The sequence below is a fragment of the Pimephales promelas genome, chromosome 11, assembly GCF_988280905.1.
Source record: "Pimephales promelas chromosome 11, fPimPro1.hap1.1, whole genome shotgun sequence".
Classification (NCBI taxonomy): domain Eukaryota; kingdom Metazoa; phylum Chordata; class Actinopteri; order Cypriniformes; family Leuciscidae; genus Pimephales; species Pimephales promelas.
In genome coordinates this window covers 19,719,060-19,745,624 of record NC_142779.1, presented here as the reverse complement: position 1 = coordinate 19,745,624, position 26,565 = coordinate 19,719,060, and the positions used below count along the sequence as shown (strand labels likewise).

Below are 26,565 nucleotides of genomic sequence, written 5' to 3'. Positions count from 1 at the left end.
CAAAAATGGAGGCTCTAGCCCCTTCCAGAGCTGAGATATCGAAACTCAAAAATTCGGCCAGAAAAAAAAACGACAGTGGTACCCCTTACGTTGTTTTTTTTTTCGGGCGAAAAATTAAATTTCTCCAATCTTCCCAAAACTCTGGATTCTGATAGAGGGCCATGAGACTTAGACCTGAGTGCAAAAATGGAGGCTCTAGCCCCTTCCAGAGCTGAGATATCGAAACTCAAAAAATCGGCCCGAAAAAAAACAACAACAGTGGTACCCCTTACGTTTTTTTTTTTTTTCGGGTGAAAAATTAAGTTTCTCCTATCTTCCCAAAACCCTGGATTCTGATAGAGGGCCATGAGACTTAGACCTGAGTGCAAAAATGGAGGCTCTAGCCCCTTCCAGAGCTGAGATATCAAAACTCAAAAATTCGGCCCGAAAAAAAAACGACAGTGGTACCCCTTACGTTTTGTTTTTTTTTTTCGGGCGAAAAATTAAAATTCTCCAATCTTCCCAAAACCCTGGATTCTGATAGAGGGCCATGAGACTTAGACCTGAGTGCAAAAATGGAGGCTCTAGCCCCTTCCAGAGCTGAGATATCGAAACTCAAAAATTCGGCCCGAAAAAAAAACGACAGTGGTACCCCTTACGTTTTTTTTTTCGGGCGAAAAATTAAGTTTCTCCAATCCTCCCAAAACTCTGGATTCTGATAGAGGGCCATGAGACTTAGACCTGAGTGCAAAAATTGAGGCTCTAGCCCCTTCCAGAGCTGAGATATCGAAACTCAAAAATTCGGCCCGAAAAAAAAAACGACAGTGGTACCACTTACGTTTTTTTTTTTCGAGCGAAAAATTATGTTTCTCCAATCTTCCCAAAACTCTGGATTCTGATAGGGGGCCATGAGACTTAGACATGAGTGCAAAAATGGAGGCTCTAGCCCCTTCCAGAGCTGAGATATCGAAATTCAAAAATTCGGCCCGAAAAAAAAACGACAGTGGTACCCCTTAGGTTTTTTTTTGGGCGAAAAATTAAGTTTCTCCAATCTTCCCAAAACTCTGGATTCTGATAGAGGGCCATGAGACTTAGACCTGAGTGCAAAAATGGAGGCTCTAGCCCCTTCCAGAGCTGAGATATCGAAACTCAAAAATTCGGCCCGAAAAAAAAACGACAGTGGTACCCCTTACGTTTTTTTTTTTCGGGCGAAAAATTAATTTTCTCCAATCTTCCCAAAACTCTGGATTCTGGTAGAGGGCCATGAGACTTACACCTGAGTGCAAAAATGGACGTTCTAGCCCCTTCCAGAGCTGAGATATCGAAACTCAAAAATTCGGCCCGAAAAAAAAAACGACAGTGGTACCCCTTACGTTTTGTTTTGTTTTTTCGGGCGAAAAATTAAGTTTCTCCAATCTTCCCAAAACTCTGGATTCTGATAGAGGGCCATGAGACTTAGACCTGAGTGCAAAAATTGAGGCTCTAGCCCCTTCCAGAGCTGAGATATCGAAACTCAAAAATTCGGCCCGAAAAAAAAAAACGACAGTGGTACCCCTTACGTTTTTTTTTTTTCCGAGCGAAAAATGATGTTTCTCCAATCTTCCCAAAACTCTGGATTCTGATAGGGGGCCATGAGACTTAGACATGAGTGCAAAAATGGAGGCTCTAGCCCCTTCCAGAGCTGAGATATCGAAACTCAAAAATTCGGCCCGAAAAAAAAACGACAGTGGTACCCCTTAGGTTTTTTTTTTGGGCGAAAAATTACGTTTCTCCAATCTTCCCAAAACTCTGGATTCTGATAGAGGGCCATGAGACTTAGACCTGAGTGCAAAAATGGAGGCTCTAGCCCCTTCCAGAGCTGAGATATCGAAACTCAAAAATTCGGCCCGAAAAAAAAAAACGACAGTGGTACCCCTTACGTTTTTTTTTTTTCGGGCGAAAAATTAATTTTCTCCAATCTTCCCAAAACTCTGGATTCTGATAGAGGGCAATGAGACTTACACCTGAGTGCAAAAATGGACGTTCTAGCCCCTTCCAGAGCTGAGATATCGAAACTCAAAAATTCGGCCCGAAAAAAACAACAACAGTGGTACCCCTTACGTTTTGTTTGTTTTTTTCGGGCGAAAAATTAAGTTTCTCCAATCTTCCCAAAACTCTGGATTCTGATAGAGGGCCATGAGACTTAGACTTGAGTGCAAAAATGGAGGCTCTAGCCCCTTCCAGAGCTGAGATATCGAAACTCAAAAATTCGGCCCGAAAAAAAAAAACGACAGTGGTACCCCTTACGTTTTTTTTTTTTTTCGGGTGAAAAATTAAGTTTCTCCAATCTTCCCAAAACTCTGGATTCTGATAGAGGGCCATGAGACTTAGACCTGAGTGCAAAAATGGAGGCTCTAGCCCCTTCCAGAGCTGAGATATCGAAACTCAAAAATTCAGCCCGAAAAAAAAAAACGACAGTGGTACCCCTTACGTTTTTTTTTTTTTCGGGCGAAAAATTAAGTTTCTCCAATCTTCCCAAAACTCTGGATTCTGATAGAGGGCCATGAGACTTAGACCTGAGTGCAAAAATGGAGGCTCTAGCCCCTTCCAGAGCTGAGATATCGAAACTCAAAAATTCAGCCCGAAAAAAAAACGACAGTGGTACCCCTTACGTTTTTTTTTTTTTCGGGCGAAAAATTAAGTTTCTCCAATCTTCCCAAAACTCTGGATTCTGATAGAGGGCGATGAGACTTAGACCTGAGTGCAAAAATGGAGGCTCTAGCCCCTTCCAGAGCTGAGATATCGAAACTCAAAAATTCAGCCCGAAAAAAAAACGACAGTGGTACCCCTTACGTTTTTTTTTTCGGGCGAAAAATTAAGTTTCTCCAATCTTCCCAAAACTCTGGATTCTGATAGAGGGCCATGAGACTTAGACCTGAGTGCAAAAATGGAGGCTCTAGCCCCTTCCAGAGCTGAGATATCGAAACTCAAAAATTCGGCCCGAAAAAAAAAACGACAGTGGTACCCCTTACGTTTCTTTTTTTTCGGGCGAAAAATTAAGTTTCTCCAATCTTCCCAAAACTCTGGATTCTGATAGAGGGCCATGAGACTTAGACCTGAGTGCAAAAATGGAGGCTCTAGCCGAACAGGATTCATTTGCCTCGATCCACGCTGAAAAAAACGTCTAAATGACACATTTTTAATGAAGCAGCCTAAATAGTCCACTTTGGAAAATGTGTAGATGTCACGGTTTAACCCCCTCAAACGTGAAACTTACACGTTTGCGTTAACACGCTCCATTGGAGAGATATCCGGATGTTTATTTGCCTCTGCCATAACGACCTATTGGTTTTCAATGGTTTTTAATGAAGCAGCCTAATGAGTAAAATGTCTGTATTTTTCCAGCGTCCTCCCAGCTCCTTGTTTAAGCAAAAGGTACGCTAAAAACAACGTATTACATCGACGTTAAACCACGTTAACCGTGTTAACCATAACCTTTTAAATACTCGACCTAGTTCCATTGCTTAGCAACGGGAAGAAACTCCTGTAACTTCAGTGCCCAACCCGTATCACGACAGGACGTGAAATAATCACGTTGGTCCACTTTGGAAAACGTGTAGATGTCACGGTTTAGTTTAAACTCAAAACCATAAATAGGGCTATACTGCTTTATTTTTCCAACAAATAAAACCCTGTCCAAAACACTCTTGAACTCAACAGATGCAATGGCTCAGTTGATAAAGCGTTGAGCTTTAATCAAGAAGACCTGAGTTCAATTCCCAAACTTGCGTTAATTTGTTGTGATTATATCAAACAGAAGAGGCCTAAACAATATTTCTTCAACCCGGTATCGTGACAAGACGTGAAATAATCACTTTGGTTCACTTTTGAAAACGCGTAGATGTCACGGTTTAAACCCCATCAAACGTGAAACTAACACTTAACTGAAACTTACCTATTGGTTTTCATTAAACTGAGAAAAATGGAAAAGATTTAAAAAAAAAAAAAGATTTATACGGCTTTTAATCGGCGTTTTTTTTTTAATAAAACATACACTGAAAATGGAGAATTAACATCGCAGTCATGTGATTTAGTCAGCTTGATTAACATTATTACAATATATTACTATTTAACACAGATTTTATTTGCTAATTACATAAACTATAAGCTCAATTCATTAGTATAAATATATATTTAGTATATATTTATAAATATATATTTAGTATAACATTTTTAAGTATATATATTTGTATGGTCCTCGAATGTGTTCAAATATTTCACCAGTATCAGCCTTTTCACAATTTATCACTCTGCTTGTCTGTGTTTGCCCAACTTGCAGTATTAAGTAAGTCATTGGTGTCTTCATGAGTGAACAATTTAACTTTAATTTAACAGATTAGTGCCAAAAAAATTGATTATCTAACCTTAGAAAGAAACAAGTTGCTGAAACCAATCTTTAATGCTAATATATAAATTGCTCATTTTCGTCTGGACACAAAAAGATTGCACTGGTGTTTGATTGAAATTCATCTAGGCTATGCAAAATAATCCTTGAAAGATTTCTCATTAAGGCAATTCCTGTTAGGAATATGGATTGTGTATTGTCAACAATAAGCAGAAACATTCTGCATTTGCATCCAAGCGTGGATCATTCATTTCAACATTTATCCTCATTCTCATATTTAAGAATCTGTCATCTTTTATGCTACTGCCAGTGCCCACTGACATACTTTTAAAGCTATTGCTATACCATTTTTTACTACCTTGTACGCTAAAATGCACACATGTAGGTCTGAGAAATCCAAATTTTTGAATTTTTGAACTGTGTGGTAATGTGGGCTGGTATGGTTACAGTGCCAGGGATGCCAGTCTGCCGCTGCATATAGGCCTGCAATATGCATTATTCTCTGTATCGAATCATGCTATCTTATTCCCCACCCCAGCCCCTGATGTTTCGGGTTCAGCCCCTGATGTTTTTGAAACCTAGAAATGCCCCTGGGTTACACAGAGGCGTTCTCTTTCATATGTTTACTCAAAGCTGCGGATAATACGCAGTGGGAACGAAATATCAAACTGGCTAAGAGCTTAACTAGTAGGCTAAATGACAAGATAACTTACATGACTAGTTAAAGCAGACAAAATATGGGAACCTGTTGCCATGTCGATATTATATTACCCTGGTAGTAATCTCTATTAATCTCCAGTATAATTACATTGTTTGATATAATATTGTTTTATTTGATATGTAAATATTAACTTTTATTTTATATTGGTTTATTTATTATTACCATATGTTACTTGTATTTATAAGTTCATATTGTGTCCAGTTTGGCCCTGTAAATAAAGGGGTATTATTATTTTTTTTGACAAAGTGTGTGCCGTTTCGTTTTCTTAAGTACCATTTCAAGAACCGTTTAGGCACCGGAACCGTTTAAAAAATACCGAGTAGGTACTGGTATCGGATAAAACCCAACCGATACCCAACCCTAAGAGGCAGTCATCTGGGAAACTGGTTTGAGGTACCAAATCCAGGAAAACCTCAAGAGGTGTTCCTCAAGAGAGCTGTTTCCCTGCTCAAGGCACATTAGTCTTACTGCAGGGAAATCCATGTTTGGCCGGTTCTTCTGTCACGGTGTAGTGTGGAATGAAGACAGGCTGAGGCTGAGGCAAAGCTGCAATACAAAACATTTACTCAAAAACTCCAAACAGGTACAAGGAAGACTGGCAGAAGATTACACTCACTATCCATGAAACATAATCAAGAACCGACAAACACAGACTGAAACAGAGAGAACTAAATACAGATACAAAATGAACACTAACAAGGTGACACAGATGATCAGGACGATGAACAGGTGGATGATTGAGGGAGTGTTCAGGTGTGGAGACAAGAGGATGCTGGGAAGTGTAGTGAAGATGACGAAGACAGAATGGTGCAGACGAAGACTGTGACAACTACAATGTTCATTAGTTAACATGAATGTATTAATTAACCATGAGCAATACATTGTTACAGCATTTATTAATCTTTGTTAATGTTAGGTAATAAAAATACAGCTGTTCATTGTTTGTTCATGTTAGTTCACGTAGTATTAACTAATGTTAATAAATACAACCTTTGATTTTGATAACGTATTAGTAAATGTTGAAATTAATATTAACTAAGATTAATTAATGCTTTAGAAGTTTTGTTCATTCCTAGTTCATGTTGTGAAGAGTTTCCGTAATAGTTATATTTATGTGTAATATATATACGGTAATGTTTTTATATATATTGTTGGAAATCATATGGGTATAGTGAAACTAAATTCATTAACACACATAGAAAATGATGCAGAATGTGTCAATAGTACCTAGCAGGTGTTGTTGAATGTTGATGCATATTTGCAATGAGTCAAATGATTGTACATAACAACCCAAACAGGTCAAACTTCATGACAGCAGCCCACACAGCAGGTGACACTGAGCGCAACCACGTCCTGAGCTCCACAAGATGAGATCAGCAGGATGCAGATCAAGAACGTCTGCTGTTAGTATTAAGTGAATTCTCCTGGTCTTCTCCCATCTCACCTTCAGAGTGAAGGCTAAGCTTACAGCATGGAGCTGGATAAGCAGCAGTGATCTTTATTGAATCAGACCGTCTGCTTCAGAGGCCCCTCGACATCAAAGCAAACAGCCTGCTTTATTTTAAAACATCAGGCCTGTGTTAGAGCAGTGGCAGATCCTGCCCCATACCAACTCTATCTCTCACACACAATCCACATGTCCTCTGAGAACTTCCATTTACAGCTCCACTGTGCTTCTGACTTACAAACAGCTGTAGAGAGTGGCAGACTTCTGCATTCCCAGAAGGTATTTACTGCCATCTCCTTGCTTACAAATTATAGGCATCATTTTAAACACTTAACAACCAAAGACAAGATAATGCACCAGTCATTACTGCTGTATATTGATCTTTAGTCCCAAACAGGGACTAGATCACTTCACAATTGCAAAGAAAAACAAATAGCTTAAAATTCAGGCCTGTGTCCTTCTTGTTTGGAAATTGTCTTTGTAGTTTACCTGAAGCAGAATCCATGTAACACAATATTTTGAGAAATGACAAATGATTGTATCTTAATTTCTCTCAAGAATGTACATTGTACATTGACCATGTTAACACTGAATAAACATATTTTTAAAAATGCAGAGAGTTGGAAACGCACTACAGTAAATAGTACATTAAATACATTAATCTCCTACATTTTGGACGGAAGGACGGACGCTCTATTATGTTCATATTTACAATAATTTGCAATTGATATATTTACAATGAGTCCTAAAGCTTCCTAAAGGTCATAAAGTAATAAAAAGTAAAGAATAATAATACAAATAAATAAAAGTATTTTATTCTACTGTATAAAATCAAATATACTCTATTCAACATTATATAATATTTTCACAGCATACACAGAGCCATGAATAATTCATGAAGTTGCATACATAAAAGCATAATGTTTTAAGTCATTTAAGTCAGTTATGAGTCATTCTTTTGTTTTTGGATCTTTTCAATGAATCGACTTGATCTAGCTCAGAAAGCCAGTCTCAATGATTCATTCACAAATCATCAAACTGATTTAGTCTGATTTAACATTTTGAATAAAGACTATAGAGAACATCAGTCTGTTCATCACACAAAATTATTCCTTCACTTATATATATATATATATATATATATACACACTCACCTAAAGGATTACTAAGAACACCTGTTCAATTTCTCATTAATGCAATTATCTAATCAACCAATCACATAGCAGTTGCTTCAATGCATTTAGGGGTGTGGTTCTGGTCAAGACAATCTCCTGAACTCCAAACTAAACGTCAGAATGGGAAAGAAAGGTGATTTAAGCAATTTTGAGCGTGGCATGGTTGTTGGTGCCAGATGGGCCGGTCTGAGTATTTCACAATCTGCTCACTTACAGAGGAGAATGGGCCGACTGATTCAAGCTGATAGAAGAGCAACTTTGACTGAAATAACCACTCGTAACAACCAAGGTATGCAGCAAAGCATTAGTGAAGCAACAACACGCACAACCTTGAGGTATACCACTAATCTCCACTACAAATACAAAAAGAGGCTACAATTTGCAAGAGCTCACCAAAATTGGACAGTTGAAGACTGGAAGAATGTTGCCTGGTCTGATGAGTTTCGATCTCTGTTGAGACATTCAGATGGTAGAGTCAGAATTTGGCGTAAACAGAATGAGAACATGGATCCATCATGCCTTGTTACCACTGTGCAGGCTGGTGTTGGTGGTGTAATGGTGTGGGGGATGTTTTCTTGGCACACTTTAGGCACCTTAGTGCTAATTGGCCATCATTTAAATGCCATGGCCTACCTGAGCATTGTTCCGGACCACGTCCATCCTCTGATGGCTAATTTTAGCAGGATAATGGAACATGGTTTCTTGAACATGACCATGAGTTCACTGTACTAAAATGGCCCCCACAGTCACCAGATCTCAACCCAATAGAGCATCTTTGAGATGTGGTGGAACGGGAGCTTTGTGTCCTGGATGTGCATCCCACAAATCTCCATCAACTGCAAGATGCTATTCTATCAATATGGGCCAACATTTATAAAGAATGTTTTCAGCACCTTGTTGAATCAATGCCACGTAGAATTAAGGCTGTTCTGAAGGCGAAAGGGGGTCAAACACAGTTTTAGAATGGTGTTCCTAATAATGCATTAGGTGAGTATATATATATATATATATATTTTAAATTATTTGTATATTTTTATTTTATTTTTAAAGCTAAAAAGCCAAAAGTAATTTTATGATTGCAGAGAAAGAAAAAAAACCCAAACAAAAACACACAAGAAAACGGCCCAAAATTTTGCAATGATGCAGAACCACTATTTGGTTTTAAGGATTCCCACAGTGCAGCTGGCCAACCGTCTTCTCATGTTGTTCACCATCCTCCAATGAGAGGTGTAGAGTTGTGGTTTCAAGCGAGGCTGTTTTTAGACCAAATCCTATTCGCTTTTGCACTCTTTTTCTCAGCGCTGGTACTTTATGGGTGGTGTAGCACATTTCAGGAAGTGTCTGGCCCGCAAGGGCTGCGGCTGCTTGGCTGGCTTAATTAGAAGGAAGCCTGTGCTGCGTGGAACCTGGAATAGATGACCTATACTGACAGGTCGCTGTTTGGCGAGCACTAGCTCCATTGCCTGGGCTGCAGTGAATGGCGTATTACCTGGGCCGATCCCTGACCTAGAGAAGGCTTGTTAGCACAGGGTGCAAAAAAACTGGGGGAGGGGTTGGGAATGAGGGGCTCGCAGCTGAACAAACAAGTCAAGTAGCTGACAAACACCATAAAGGGCTCTGGGGGCTCAGATTAACCCTTGCAAGGGTTTGTCCATATAAGAACGAATAAAGGTGGCTGGAAATGCACACATGACCTTATGACCTTAGCTGTGATCTTTGCCTTTCACCTCACAACACCCCACAAGTGTGTGACCTTACAGATAACAGGATAGGAATATGCAAAAACAAGTATATTTTTCATCTTTTGATTTGCTTTTAAAATGATGCTGTTAAAAAAAAAAAAAACCTTTTGGAAGTGTTTTGTCAATCAATCAGTCACACGTTAGTGTGTACAGATAATATATTTGTATAAAAGTTCTGCCAATGTTTTACATTGTCTACCAGCGAACAACTTGACCCGCCCTTCAACGCAGGATTTTACTACTTGGTGGATACGACTGTATCCATGTTTCCCTGAGTAGGGGAACGAAACGCTGCCTGCATGTCTCCTTCAAGCAAATAAAGTTGACAACATGCATCATAGGCACCATCTTATACTCATGGGTGCTCGCTAATGTCATGGACTGTCGTCATCCAATAATATTTGGTGTTTTCACACATGCTTCAGACACCAGTCACGCTGAGGGAGTTTCTCATAGAGTCAATACAAAACACAGTGTCTCGGTCCACTTCTCAGAAAACCATGGCTACAGTCGTAATCTGAGATGGTTTAGAAGTCAATATATCATTAGTTTTCACATGTTTTATGTATAAAATGTAAAATAAAACAGGCAAATGTTACATGAACAGAATCCTCAGTAAAATCCCTCAGAACATAGATAGGAATAAAACTGGAAAGTTTGGTTTATGTACGTGCTACTGACATGGAGATTTCCGGCTCAGTGCGGGAGAATAAAAGTGTAATTATGCAATCAATTGGTTATAGTTATAAAAAAAGAAATGGCCCACAATCTAGAAAATGTGTGTGTCAGAGGGCTTAATTTAGTGGGATGAAAAAAAATTAAGTTAACACATTGAACTGACAGCACTGATTTTGTCTTGTAATATACATACTTCGATTCCTTTTTCACATGTCCACTCTGAAATAAGACACTGTTCCACCATTGCCAAACAAAGAAGTAAACTAGTCAGAGGAGAAAGTTATGCCAAGTTCTCCTTACTTCTGTTCTGCACTGAAAGGGCGTCTGTCTGCTATTTCCAGCACAGAATGACCTTGTGTGACATGATCGGTGGAAGACGACCTGTGAGGATCTGTGTACGTGACTGTGTCTCTGCGCACACATCAGTTCATATACAGTGCAATAAAACAGTTTTCAGTGGCGGTAGAAGTAGCTACCCGTCGTGTGAGCTGGTTTGAGCAGACAGACACAGGCCACATGGCAGAGATTCACTCTGACAGGAGAGCTCAGCATGTGTGGACAGCAGGCCGAGCGGGCCAACGCTAGCAGGCTTTGATCTTCGCTCGCACTGCCGTCTGTTGTGCATTTTAGGGTTGCTGAGCGCGAGGCATCGGATACACCTTGAATGTCCTGTGCCCCTGCCACCTCTTAAAGACCAAGTATCTCTTTTCAAAGCTGAAGGGGCCCTCTGAAACCCCACTGCCACAACCTCACAAATAACATTACGGTGTGCACGGCATAAAAGTGCCACTGAATTGGAGGACTGAAATGAAAGTGACACAGGGAATGTGCTTGTGTCAAGGGTCCAAGGTGAGCTGTATTATTTTGTAATATGTGTCTGCTCATGCTGTGAAGAGCAACAGGTGGAGGACGTCTACTCAAGAGCACAACACGTCTACCAAGCGTGAGTGAGATTTATGTTTGATGAATTATATGCAGTGAACAAAATCAACACCAACTGTCAAAGAAAATCGAATTGCCTTTCAGTTAATTTTAAGAAATCAAATTATTTTTCAATTTGTGTACATTTGACAGTACATGTCAAAAATTAATATATATATTTTTTTTGTGAACACTTGTTTTTACATTGTATACATTAAATTAAATTAAATTAAATATGAACTATTAAATTATACCATGTGTCATAATTACTGGTTGTAGCGATTTTTCTTATTAAACATTACTTACAGTATTGTTGCAAAAAGTCAATATTATACCAAACACTCCATTAAGGACAAATGTAATTATTGTCCTTAATGTAAATCGCATAAAGGACTAAAAGAGTCCAAAAAATGAAAAGAGGGGATGGTGAAAGATGGTGGTGAAAAAGAAAAAGGTGGTGAAAGAAACCAAACGTCACTGTGGCTCTGACCACAAACACATATAAATCCACAGACAACATGTAGGACAAATTTCAGGACAACGGATAGCCACAGAATATGGATCTTAAAGGAAAAGACTATTAACTTAAACCTTCCAAACACTGTCTACAAAACACCATTCTGTAATCTGACATGAAACAAAGACAAATCCCCCCCGTTTCTCCAGCTTCTCTGGAGAGCTTCTATTTTCACCTCTGGGTTATTGTCAAGTGTGTAATTTATTTCTAGACTATAAATCTTTGGCAGGCCACAGTTAAGATTATAAGATATGTAGGGAGTAGGAAAGGCAGGGGGAAGACAAGGATAGAACTTGTGCTGTCTTTTAGAGCCTCAAAAACAAATATGATTCTACAAATAGAGCAGTGTTTTTTGTCTGGAACTCCACAAGCGTTCATGGAGACCAAACAAAAGAGTGAGGACAGTAGGCCTCCAGATAAAGATAAAACAACAGACTGTAGACAATGCATTTCGACACATTGATGCATTTCCTATTAAAACAGGAAGCTTGGGCGGGACCCACAGATGCATGTTACGTTACAGTCCTGAACCATGATTTGAAACTCGCTACTCTGCAGTAGGTGGTGTTAAGGAGACATTTGTATGACACGGCGTATGTATGACACGCCAATTCGTATTTCCATTTTTGGCATGCTATCAATACGCATGATCGCTTTTCAGCGGAGTTTATGAACACCGTTGACTTAACGCTACATTACTGTATACATATATGACCTTCCCCAACCCCGTCCCTAAACCTACCCGTCGCGTTTATGAGTCTTCGCCTACCATCCTAGGAAAAAAAAATATCGCTCCCAAGATGTAGATCTACATTTTGCTTCATTTCGCTTGGACATTTAAAGTCCCTTTGAACCTGAAGTTGCAAACGACTTTTCTCCAGTGCTGTGACGTATTTCCAAGTGAAAGGGAATATTGAACAGAAGGCAGGGTTTTACTCTAGCGCTCCTCCTCTCCATCTCTCGCTCATAGCACCATATGTCAGAGTTCGCATGCCGCTGGAGCAACTAGGGGTTAAGTGTCTTGCTCAGGAACACATTGGTGTCTCACAGTGGATTCAAACCCAGGTCTCTCACACCAAAGGCATGTGTCTTATCCACTGCACCATCACCACCCAAGATTACATTCATAGTACACACACTCATACTATCTAGAACATACAGTACTTTTAGCACTCAAAGTATTTATTTAAAACAAGTAGCGATTTTCTGACGCAGCCCCTGAGTTATATGTACACTTTGTCTTTCTGGCAAAGATGACTCACAAAATTAAGGATTTTTGAGATTTTGCTCTCCAAAACGTCAGTTTGAGGTAAGTGTTCCTGAAGTTTGTTTGATTTTTTTTTTTAACTCAAATTTACTCAAAAGATAAGGCTGGATATGCGATCTCAACATGACAGCTACAATAATAAGGCAGCCCATTTTATGTAGAATAAAACTAGTTTAAAACTAGACTAAAGACGCATTTATTTAGCCTGGCATTCATATAAATTTATCTTACAGTTACTGTAAATTTGGCCTCTAGCTCATAAACGCCAGAGGAGAACTTGCTCCCAACTGAGCCTGGGTTCTCCCAAGGTTTTTTTTTTTTCCATTGGGTCATCTGATGGAGTTTTAGGACACCATCGGGTCACTTGATGGAGTTTTTCGGTTCCTTGCCACTGTTGCCTTTGGCTTGCTCAGTTGGGGATATTCAAATTAAATGACCCATCATACCATTGATAAGCTCTACCAAACTTGATTGTCTTTTTCATGAATAAACGCACACTGTTAAGTTGTCTTGATTGATATTGTGAAGCAGCTTTGATACAATCTGTATTGTGAAAAGGGCTATATAAATATATTTGACTTGACTTTAAACAGTATTTTAGTCTTTATTGATGCATTAATGATTTTAGTACATATAAAAGGAGACAGTCAATGAATGAATGAATGAATCAATCAATCGACACTTTGAAGTGCACTTCATATCTCAGTTTTATTGAGCATTACAATAGCAAGAGGTTACTACAATCTGCTGTTGGAAACGTTCACAGACATTTCATAATAAATGCAGGGTCAAGTAAAACTAAAATAAGCATATATATATGCTCAATCATACATTTTTTTTTATAGTAATGCAAGAATATTAAGTAAAGAAAAGTTCTCAACTGCAGAACTTGAACTAATAGCCCTGCCAAAAAAACCCTCATCAATGTAATAACCATCAACATATTTGATTCAGTGTAATTTATAAATACATTTTAGAGATCCTCTCATTTTTCTGCCATAATAAAATACAGACCTAAAATATACTTTGCATTTTCAAAGATGAACTAACAGTCATTTTTTAGCTTCCTTTTTTGGGGGGTGGTCTCATCTCCTGAGCACTACACATGGCATTAGAAAACACACAAAGCTGTTGACATGTTGATACAGCTTAATCACAGAAGTGCACTATGCAGCTTTCAAATAAGGTCAAGTGAACTCAAAGTACGCAAAAAAATGCATACTTGGATTGTGAAACATGCGCCATGTTCTTAGTACACACGAGCAGTGCAGTTAGTCATAGTGCACGTATTTAGTAAGACGCTGAGCAAAAGTGCGTGTGCATCTAGAAGATCTTTTTGAGATCCTACTGCCATCAACTTTGTGGTGAAAGTGTAACAACCACGATTCAACATATTTTCAACGGTGCATATCACTAGATTTGAGAATAGTCCCACTCTTTAAAGAAATAGTTCACTTGAAAATAAATTTCTGCCATTCACTCGCCCTCGTGTCATTCAGATCGAAAGTTGGATTTCAAAAGAATAGATAGATCGCAATTTTAAGGTAAAATGGAAATACAAAAACCAAAATATCACGTGACGTGTATGAGTTCAGCAAGAGTTCTAAAAACTCAGGTCAAATGGATCATTTTTATGATATTTTGAATCTTTTTCAATATTTTAAAGCTAAAAGGAAAACAATGATGAGGATCCTCTTGTGTTCTGCTAAAGAATGTATATATTTATATATATGTATGTGTGTGTATATATATATATATATATATATATATATATATATATATATGTGTGTATATATATATATATATGTGTGTATATATATTTATATATACACATGTATATATATATATATATATATATATATATATACAATGACGAGGATCCTCTTGTGTTCTGCTTAAGAAAGTAAACTGTACAGGTTTAGAATGACACGAGAGCAAGTAAACGGCAAATTTTATTCTAAACTGCTATTCCTAGCTTTAAAAAAGTCAAACTAAAAGGCAATTTTTGCAAATTTCAAAAAGGATTTTATCCTGCATTCCACGCTGTCTACGCATTTGCGACTTAACCAGACTCACATCAAGCACACGTCAAATATCTCCACTCAGACCGAAAATGTAAAGACCTATAATATGAATTACTAAACTGAACTTTTGCACAAAACAAGCACCTTATCTATATATAAAACATAATAGTAAAAGTAATATCAAACATCAAGTAAGCCGTTTACATTAATGGCCACCCTGTTTCAACAACCCTTAGCTTATTTACAACGAAAAGGACGGTGCATATTGTTTAAGAGAGGAATAGAAATGGAGCATCAAGTCTTGTCCAGCACATATTAGAGGCTGAGTTCCTTGGAAGCCCACTAAAACCAGAGCAGTGCACTAGTCCTGAAGTGCACTTGGCATGTCCTTTTCTTAGCAGACGCCTTAGGCAAATTACCCTGCTAACCCTGTCCCCGTCCCCCCATCTCAAGTGACAGTGACACAGATGACACTGTCTATGCTATGCCCATGAATGGAACGCAAAAGTAGCACGGTATGTTTTAGAAAAGGAAATTGTGAATAAATGTTTTTATATCTGTGCAATAAAGAAAAGATGGAAGAAAAGATATATTGCAACCTTTTTGTCCCTTTATAATGGTGTCCTACGATGACACAACATCAAGCTCTTGCTTATGCTGCAGAAATAGAGGATGATTTCACACCGCTTCAGTCACTCACGGTGCCAAGTCGACAGACTCCACCTTCGATTGCCAGCGACTGTCCGGCCACCGCCCCAGGAGGAAGTCTGGATATGTGAGTCTGGCAAACAGAGAGAGAGAGAAAGATAGAGTGTTAACAGAGTCAAGTATGAGTGTGGCGGAGAAGCACACAGCTGTTGAATAGTGGGAGTGAGGTGTCCTCACTGCAATCAAAGGCATATGCCCCCGTCCCGCTCTCTGTCGGGCAACAATAAGCGGCCCTCGGGGAGCCAGAACCATGTGCGAGGAGAATAGAAGTGAAGATATCATCCCAGAGCGCCCCGGGCCACCTGTTGGAAGCACTGGTTCATGGCGGGACAACACGCATAGGGTGACAAGTCAGTGGAAAACTGTGACCCCTTTCAGCACATCCATGTGTGTCAGTTATGCTATGATAGTGATCCATATCTCACTCACACAGTCTATGTGACCTCCAGCACAAGTGTGGGTAGATTACCCACAAGCTAGAAGACAATAGCTCAAAACTAACTCAAATAACTAAAACTAAACAATAGAACATCACACAAACACAAGCGAACATCTATTCTGTAAAAAGATCAAGGTAATAATAAATCCCTAGAAAAAATAAAGTCAATGAATAATTACAAAATAAATGTAAATATAAGTATGACATAATTAGAATACAGGGCCCTATAACTTCTGTAACGCAGAAAAAACAGATGGAGTGATAGAATCCAGTAATAAAAATTGGATTTACAGTATAACACACAATGTCTTTTTTTAGCGAATTTTGGATGAATAAATCCAGAAAAAATAAAATGGGTTAATAAAATGGAATCCAGATGTTTTTGTTTTTATAAATAAAAACAGGGACACTAAATGTAAATAAATGTAAATTATATAAAAATACAATAAATGACCGAAATAGTACTGAACCCATGCCTCTACATAAGACTGTTGATATATTGTATCATCGGTTTAAAAAAAAATTAACTTGTTTCCAACAATCTAGTGAAAATTGGAGTCCACACAACAACCCCAACTGAAACATTGTGTTTTACAAAAGGCGTAGCTTGTCGGAGCAGCAATAATGCCACACAACTTTGGGTGACGCGAATTTGAGTCCCAGGTCGTGATTCTCCTATAACTTTCTGTCAATCCTCAACTGTTCTATCAAATAAAGTTAAAAAAGCCCCAAAATATCTAGAAAATAAAAAAGCTTAGCTTTAAATCTAGATTAGTAACAGGCATAAAACACCAACTTTTTAATATGTTTCTGCTAATTGCTAACACACCCATGTAACAATCAACGCATTCAGACATTACTGTAAAGGATGAGGACAACTATAATACAGGGGGAATCATAACACAACTCGCATTTCACATTTTTTTGCGACCCCATGGAACGTTATTCCAATGTTCTGTCCATATAGAGATAAAGCCTTTTTTTATACATGACCATTACATTAATTTGTGCAATAACATGGCCCAAATATTCTGGCCATTAGAGTTCTGCAAGATGTTTTTGTGAGATGCTAGGGGTGGTTGTAACAATTAGATGCCAACGTCTTCAGAGTGGGTTTTAGCACTATTCTATGTGGTTACCAGGGGGTTCTGGGTGGTTGCTTATTGGCCTAAGGGTGTATTCACACCAGTAATGTCTGATAGTTCACTTACTTTGGTCCAGACCAATTTTTTTTTTGGTACCATTCGCTTTCTCACTGCTCTTTTTGCAAGTGAACCAAAATTTGTAAACAAAACCACACGTGTGCTAAGGTCGTCCATTCATTGGACAAGGAACCTCAAGTAGGGATAGCAGGAAGTGCAAAAAAGGCTCAGCGTGGAGATATTTCATACTGCAATATTTGTTCTTTTACTAATTTTGTGTTATTCTGTACAAACGCAATATGAAGAAACTAATGAGTATCATATGATACAATCATCTATAAGATGTTGTAATTCGGATTTTGAGAAGACGACGATGTGCAGCAAGACGGTCATAAATTACATTTACTTTGATTTTAAAGGGTTAGTTCACCCAAAAATGAATATTCTGTCAGTATTTACACACCCTAATGTTGTTCCAAACCTCTATGTTTATTTGTTCTGTTGAACACAAAGGAAGATATTTGGAAGAATGTTTTATTCAAACAGATCTCATTCCCCATTGACTACCATAGTATGTATTTTTCCTACTATGATAGTCAATGGGGAATGAGATCTGTTTGATTAAAACATTCTTCCAAATATCTTCCTATGTGTTCAGCAGAACAAATAAACACATAGAGGTTTGGAACAACATGAGGGTGAGTAAATACTGACAGAATTTTCATTTTTTTCAAATTTCCCTTTAAATTGATTCAGTATATTTGTCTTGTGTTCTGTTATTATGGAAGCTTGTTTCCACCACTGAATAAAAAAAATATAAAGGTAATTGCGACTTTTTCTCGCTCACAATTTTGACTTTTTTTCTTCACAATTTTATAACTCGCAATTCTGACTTGGAAATGTTATTCCTCTCCAATCGTCAAGTGTAACTTGGTCTTATTCTTCTTATAAATGACAACAGGGTTTTGAAGTTGAACACATTTGAATCTACTTGATGGTGTTTTATCTGGAATGGTTCACATGTGGTTGGAATTACCACTGCTGGAAATAATCATGAAGTCTTAACGCAACCTAAAGATTAGACTCGATTCTGTGTGGCAAACCAGAGATTCACTGACTGAGATGGACATCTAGATTCAAGCCAAACATTCAAGCAGTTGGATATAATCAGAAAACTGCTTTGTTTGAGACCAAAAGTATGCCATTAAAATTCTTTCTTAATTGCCACGTAAAAATGTGTGTATGATGTGTTAAAGAGCTGAAACCCAGAAAATGTGGTGCCGCAGTGTAAAAAGAGATATATGACAATGGCCGTGCTTCAGCTGTGGTTTTCACATATTTTGTTTTCAGCCACAATGTGCCATCCCTTCTTTCGAGGGGCTAAATGGAAAAAGGGAAGAGTGAGCAGTGTAACCAATTATCAGCAACCACGGATGCGTTTCCCAAAAGCATTGTTGGCCGACTATGGTCGCAAGTTGTGACGTTAACAACAGTTTAACCGATTTGCCGTTTCCTGCAACCATAGTTCTAGCGAACATTCGAAAACAGTATCACAAACTTGCGTTGTTGAAACAGTTTATTGTTCAATGACATGTGTGGACTTAAACAGATCATGCTCTTGGGCACAACAAGCAAGCTAATAACAATAAGTAAATTCTATATATTTCATTCTATTTAAATAGTGTGGTGGAAGGAGCAACGACATACACAATTGTTGTCTAGGCCGCAGGAACTTTCCCCAGGAACTAAGGACTTTGGGATGGTACTCAGTGTGCTAAATATTTCCCCCTCCGAAAGTCTCTGCTTGCGAGGTAGTACTTTTTCAAAGTTTAGGAACTTTCAGGGGTGGAACTTGGGCGCTGAACATGCTGATTGGTTGAGTCCATACCACATTTTGATTGGTTGACTCCACGCAGATTTTTAAAAATATGTTGCAGTTTGCTTTTCGAATCAATTATGGAGTTTAAAAAATACGGCAGATGGACCGACGAAAGGTTCAGGCTTTATGGGGGGCTTGGGGTGTTCCTGGGACAAATTGTCACGGGTAATTTCAGTGGAAACGCGGATTCAACTAAATGAATAAACCCGCCAATAAAGCTAAATGACATCTAACAAAAACAGTGAAATAGTCATTAATGACTACCACCATTTTTTTACAGCAGAATATCGGATATCTCAAATAGATTAATTAGTAGAAAAATATTAATCCAGCTACACGTGACATCAATTACGACAGTCCTATATTGTTGAACCAATGTAGTTCAAAGACAGAGGTGCAAAAGAGTCACTACGGCTTTGGAAAACAATCATGACTAGTTGGTAAGTTTCCTCAACGATGGCATGCATCATACCATGGTGGTTAATCAGAAAGTTACATCACTGCACAAGAAATGCACCCCAGAGCAAGGATGAGAGGACATCAGAAAACCAGCTCTTCTCAAACAGCAATGATGCGTGTGGATTTGGGAATTGAGCTGGAAGGTTTGAAATCTTGCCAGAAAAAAGAAAACATGCAATCCACATTCCAGGCTATACATCGGACTACATGTTTGTTAGTGCACCAAACACAGAGGCCCATCCGTATCCTGTTCCTATACGTGTACAGTTTCATGACCACAAATATCCTGTATACATAGTTATAATTTTATGCTGTGCAAAGTATACAACATGCAATTCTTTTAAATGTATGGCTACAAAAAAAATTAAGCTAAATTAAATATGGCCTAACATTGCAACTGTGCTAACAGATATACAAACTGAACAGGTTGAAAAGATCTGGAGCTAAAGAGGCTTGTTAAATGTAAAAGATTCATCAATGCCAGGCATGAAAGCCAAAGGGCTTGAAGCAACAGAGAGGGTCCGCTTCCAGCCAATCTGCACTGACAATAGACCGGATAAAGAGCACACTGGCTTCTGCAAGAACTGACTAGAGCCCCTGTTCAGAGCACAAACCTAACAAAGGACTATTCTAAAATGGGTCAATGCACACTTCTAGACACGCTCTGAGCTACTAGCGTGAATAGAAACGGTTAAAACGGCACACACTCCTAGAGCTCTGGACTGTGTTCTATCTCGCTGAGCTGCCAATCAGCTCTGGGCTTTCATCTCATCAAACACACACACACATACATACACAGCAGCACAATGCATGAAGGAATGGGAGGAATGTTTCTGGAATGGTACAGAAATGAGTTGGTGTCTTTCTGCAGCAGTCGTCGGTGGAAAGACCTGTCACAATTCAGCAGGATTGTTCATTTTATGAGTACCTGCTGTTAATTACATACCAGAAACTTGTGGACTGATACTAAAAATATAAGAAGTATATTTGTGCATGTTGCCATGCTTTTATCACTTTTCAGACATTAGGACATGACTGCCAAGTCCCAAGTGCCAAAGATAAATCAATGGGAGTTTTGGCAAAACTTTATTAATCATTCTGAATAACACTAACAAACCAAACTTGCAAAATTAAACTAACAAAATTGTGAGAACTGCAAAGACAAGCATCTCTATTAGTGTTGCTCAGACTTGAACAAACCCCACAGATCAATGTAGTGTGACAATGTATGAAGCACAGCTCGCCATGAAGTCACGTTCAAACCAAGCATCTTTCTGTGAGTCAAATCTGTGAATTTACTTGACCATCTTGAACATGATACGCCTGTGTGGTAAAATCTTTCACTACATCACATGGTTCCAAACTGACTTACAATTCAGCCATGGAAATGCAGATTTCACTCATGAAAATTCATAGAATAAAAGTTAAATTGACCGAACCTTAATTATTATATTTTGGTATATAACGCAACACAAACCACTGGTGTTGCAGGCATGCATGATGCCCGAAATATTATTTAAGAAAGATTATTACTATTATAGATTATATTATTACTATCTACTATTGCTATTCCTATTATAACAGATTCAAAAATTCTAATGTTTTTTTCCATGCTAATGACTAAATTGAAGCAGGGACACAAGCCATATCTAGGAATCAGAAAAGCATAAAGACTAACCACCCCAAATGCCCTAGCAACTGCGGAGACTGTGAACAGCCTCTGATGAGGGTGTTCTGATGTGGGAACTTCTTACCCTGGGTTTACTGTCCTGGGCAGACATGTATCCCACACACATGCTCTCTGTAGTATGGCTCCATAGAAACTCCACTGTGAATAAAAGAGAGACAATAACTGTGAGATATAGGTTCAAAAAAATCCTTAGAAGATTACACATCCTATTAACCTCGAAGAAAATTAGCATCTTGAGGAGTTTCAAATGAATTTTTAGAAGTACTTTATTTTATTGATGAATGAAATATTAGAACAGAATAAAATCTTTTTTTATAGAGAGATGGTTAAATGCATCGCAATTCTCTCTTCAAAGATTCTGAATCAATTCTGAGTAAGCATTTGCGATAGAATTGTGTGTGCTCTAGAAACAACCGTATTCTGCTTGCTTTGAATTCTCACACACACACCCCTTCGAATAGCGCTTGCGGCATGTGGCGGTGGGGTGAATCAGTGTTAGTTGTTAAATGCACCTTAAAATGCTTTTATGATGCAAAATTAACATAATTAAAGTCTGTTATGTCTTAAGGGATTACACAGACAAGACAAAGCATCTGTATTGTCAAAATAGATCTGTGCATTAGTGTGAATGCAGTCTATTTTTAGATCTCCTGCTGTCTATGATGCATCTTTGTTTGTGTTTCTTTGTTCTTTTGTTATTATTTGATATTTAAATGTATGTTTTGAAACCATATTTAGTCAGTTAAACTCTTAACATAAAATTGTTTTAAATTTGTAATTATTATAAAAAGTTCTTCGATTTATTTATACATTTGTAATTTTAATATTAAACATGTAAATGTAAATCAAGAATAATTTTGGAATCGGATCGTGACTCCCAGAATTTAAATTGGATCGGATCATGGGGTGCTTAAAGATTCCCACCCCTTATATTTTACTCATTAATGGAAAACCCATTAGAACTTCCAAAATGAAAACATGGCGAATTATCCTTCTGAGTTAACCTTAAATTGAAGTCAAGACTGAACGGTTAATGAACCAAACACACAAAGATATTTCATATCAGTCTGAAATGTGTTCTTCCATTGAGTGTTGTCAGCCCTAATCATAACAATGCCTCTATTATCCCGACCACACTCTCAGACCACACTTTGAGACCTGTTTATTCTGTTATTTGTGAATGTAGGGAGCTGCCATGTTTATCCCTGAATGTTTAAACAAAAACGCCTGGAAAAATAGTCAGCATCTTTAGACAAGAATGTGAGGGAGGCATCAGAAAGAATGAATGGGGGAGAGGGGGGCAAAACAAAACGAATGACTTTGAGGGAATCTTCAGTGACACAGTTGTTCTTCAAAAATCCTCCATAACGGCATCTTTTTATGTAACACTTTCAGGAATGATGCATTAAATTGTTCAAAACTGATACTAGATACATACAGTACATGAGGTTACAAAAGACCCATTTTAAATGAATGATGTTCTTTTGAACTTCTTTTGTGGAAAAAATCGGTTTCCACAAACCGTTTTGAACACTGATAATAAGAAACGTTCCTTGAACATTAAATCAGCATATTAGAATGACTCCAGAAGGATCATGCGTCACTGAAGACTTGAGTAATGATGCTGAAAATTCAGCTTTGACATCAAAAGTTAAAATAATAATAATATTTCTCAATATTGCTGTTTTATGAATGCAGCCTTGATGAGCATAAGAAATTCTTCAAATAAAATAAACAACTTTATGGACCCCAAACATTTGAACGGTAGTAAATAAAATTCACTTTGTAGCAGGTAATAATAATGATAATTCCGCTAATGACTGCATTTGCAGATTTCAAACACAGATGGCGACAGAGAGGAAAAACTGTGAAATGCAGCGTTAAATAACAAAAAAAAAAATATTGAACCATTGACTTTAGACCAGGTTTTTGTTGGTCAATGGCGCAGTCTATTTCAGTTGCCAAAAAAAAGTAATGCGCCAACAATGCGTCAAAACACACCTCAGCACACCCAAGGGCGCATATGCTATTTAAACAACGTGGCACAGGACTACATGGTTGAAACTAGCGAAAAACACTTATCGCATTGCGCCGGGTGTATGATAAGGCCCCTTATGATTAGCTTGCTTGGGTGTGTTTGATTAGGGTTGGAGCTAAACCCTGCTTTGTAGTATTCTTTATAATTATTATTTTTAATGCACTTAAAATATCTAAAAAAATCTTTAAAAAAAAAAAAAAAAAAAAATACAAATCTTGTGATCTCTGGATTCTGTTCTAATCCATTCGGATATTTTTGAAAACACAATCATCACAGTTTTGGACCTCAGGTGTAATGAATTTAAGCTGGAGCAGGACAGAGGAGCACGTACCCAGCAGAGCCTGGATGTCTTCAGATCGTTGGGCTTCTCCACATGTGCAGCACCTCAGAACAATCACCCCACCCAGAACACAGTCCTCGCCAGCCAGGAACGGCGAACCTTAAACACAAACAAGCCAACTGCATTTCAACCGTGACCTTCTTTCCACTACAATCAGTCTATTTAGATGTAAAATCAAAATGAAAGCACATTGGAGACATCTAAGAAAACCCAGCGATTCGGTCAATGATTTATTAGTTATGCTCTGTTCTGAGAAGTTAATGAAATGAGCGGAAAAGCAGTACATTTCCGTACTTTCCCCTGCCAACCTAAACGACTGAAAACAATTATTCTTTCCAAAGCTTTTGTTTTATTAACCAAATGAGAAAAATTGGGAGCAGAGCCACTTTTCGCTCTTTAATAGGTTAATGATGGAATGAGTTATTTCTGTAACCCCTCACGGAGCTCTGATAAAGAGACTGTGTTGAAAAAGCAAGCAAATACAAAAAAACTGAAAGAGTTTGCGCTGCAAAACGGGCTTCAAGCCCATTCAAATGATTACATCTCAAAACCAAAGGAGTGCTGGACACAGACTAGGTTTGAAGCTATCAAGCATAACATCAGTCCACAGGAGGGAAGAGTTTTAAATTTCACCTCAGATAGGTGCTCCGTTTCATTAATGCCATATTGATTTTGCACATCATGTTGTGTTCAGCTTTTTTACACTGAACACGCGTCTTTTTATAACACTTCTTAATTAAAACCTGGACAGCCTTCACACAGAATATATGTCTTAACCACTAGAATGACATTATATAGATCAGTGGTCTTCAAAATACATTAAAAACGCATCTTAATCCAATATTCCATAAAAAAGGCTGTTTCATTCTGTTTCATCTAAGCATCTTCACAGTTTAATCAGTTTACACAGCTTTGAGAAACACTTGATTCATATTGGTTAGTCACAGCATTCCGCAGTCAAATATTTTAGTAGAAATAGTGGCACTCCAGAGACTGTCTTCTCACATTAAATTAGATCAATATTTCAAGTGTGCCTGTTTAATTATTTGGTAAATAATTGTAATCAAAGTGCAGTCATCTGATCATTTTCACAAAAAAAGCCCTTAAAGTAAGGGTAGGCAATTTTCAGAGAGGCTAGCAATAGCAGGCTAGCTTTAAAAGCATGAGATCCCACCCTCCCTTCAGAGCTTCTCCAAATTCACGCAGTCATTTTGTTATTGTTATTGAGTAAAGCATGTAGCACATTTTGCCGTCAAGATGTTTGTTAACAGTATATCGCTTCAAAGGTTTTCCAACTTATTACTTCTAACGAAAATAACTTTGCTGTGAATATATCGGAGCATTGAATCACATTCAGACTCTTGTACATTACGTGTGAAAGCTGCAGTACAGTTAATGGCCTCTGGTGTCGCTAATAACAAGGGTTTCTGAATTTTACATATAGTCCCTTTAAAATGAACACTATGCAAAATTTGTACCTTAATATAACAGCTTCGACGTCATTTTAATGGTAAACGTACGGTGGCCCAGTAGTGCACAACACAACGGAATTTAAAAAGCAAACATAAGTTCACAATACGATAAAATTAAGCCACAACTGAACAATGGCAAGGAAAACTTTACCACGCTCCGAGAGCCCTTTAGTGGTCGGGAGCATTTCCGTTGTGTTGAAGCTTTATTTCGTTGTGTTGTTGCTTATTTCCATTATGTTGTGGCTCATTTCTGTTGTGCTGTACATTTTCCGTTGTGTTGTGACTCATTTACTTTGTGGATTCATTTCGTTGTGTACTTATGTTTGCTTTTAAAATTTCGTTGTGTTGTGCACTACAGGGCCACCATATAAACTAACTCATAGTAGGGCGAATAATCCCAATAGTAAAGCAGGCTGGGACGCTGCTGGCAAAACCCAAGGGGGTTTGCATCAGGGGAAAGTTGTAGCCTCGCGGGAGCCGCCATTGTAGCAGAACCTGCTGTTAGCATCCCATTGACTCCCATTCATTTTGGCATCACTTTGACAGCGAATAACTTTACATCTGAGGCGTTCAAAGACTTCATTTGTCCATTATTTATTTCTAAAGAAACACGACAATGTATAAAATGCTCCATTACTTTGTATCTTACGTTACAGCCCCCGTAGAAGCCGTTTTTCTAAAAATAGGCTAAAGATTGCGTAATAACCATGGGACTTTCTGTCACACAATAGAGACATTGCCGTATAAACAGGAGGAGAAGCTCACAGGCAATCTTTTACTGTCTATGAGGCATGGAGGCACAAAGTCAAGGTAGAAGCCCATAAATAGAGAGTCCATTAAAAGCAACGGGACAAAATATCTCAACAACGTTTTTGAGGAATTGGGTGATTCAGATTTGTCTTGGCACAGCTACTAGAAGATTTTCAACTGTCAGACTGTCATCACGCTGAGTTTGAGCCTGCGCAGTCGCTCAGACGTCAGAGAGAAAGTGCAATAATCAGACTTCAGTCTTCTCCGTTGAAATCAATGGGGTCGCTTTGTCCATTTCTTTTACTGTCTATGGCAAAACCAGCAATGAAGGTTTGAGAGGTGGTGCCCCGCAAATTTCGTGAGAATCAAGGCTTGCTTTACAAGACGACGTCACATACTTTGTACTTCAACCACATATGAAGCAGCCTCTATGGAAGACACCAACACGAATTTCAGACATGAATCATGGGAGAGTCGACGAAGAAAACACGGTCGGAAGGAAGGAAAAGAAAACAAGAAACTGACTGCGTGAGGAACCAGACAAGAGTCCCACTCAGTCAGGATTTCACTCGTTGGCGAGACTCTAGGGGTTGCTGTTTGAAAAAAAAAAAAAAAAAAAAAAAACGGAAACTTCATAGTACACAAAGTCATATCCATGTTAATTAGAGACAATATGCATCAAACGACAAGGGTTCTATTTTCGGCTGACAGCTAAATGATTATCTCACGTGTTTGTACTTAAGTTTTTAATTTGATTTGAGTTTGGATATCATATATACCAACTTAAATATAG

The 26,565-nt window shown here is 38.2% G+C and overlaps 1 protein-coding gene across 3 annotated transcripts in view; it reads right to left on the bottom strand.

Moving 5' to 3' along the window:
* Nucleotides 1-14,675: 14,675 nt before the first annotated feature.
* tasp1 (taspase, threonine aspartase, 1) overlaps nucleotides 14,676-26,565 on the bottom strand; it is a 35,244-nt gene continuing 23,354 nt past the window's right edge. For 2 of the 3 annotated variants that reach the window (XM_089117151.1, XM_039694100.2), the window contains 3 exons: nucleotides 23,542-23,649; nucleotides 21,237-21,310; nucleotides 14,678-15,636 (listed from right to left, as the gene is read on the bottom strand). In XM_089117151.1, the coding sequence (XP_088973277.1) occupies nucleotides 15,544-15,636; nucleotides 21,237-21,310; nucleotides 23,542-23,649 (275 nt within the window). In that variant the 3' untranslated portion in view covers nucleotides 14,678-15,543. Of the gene's footprint in view, nucleotides 15,637-21,236; nucleotides 21,311-23,541; nucleotides 23,650-26,565 lie in introns of all 3 variants that reach the window. The other variant, XM_089117152.1, reaches the window with a different exon arrangement.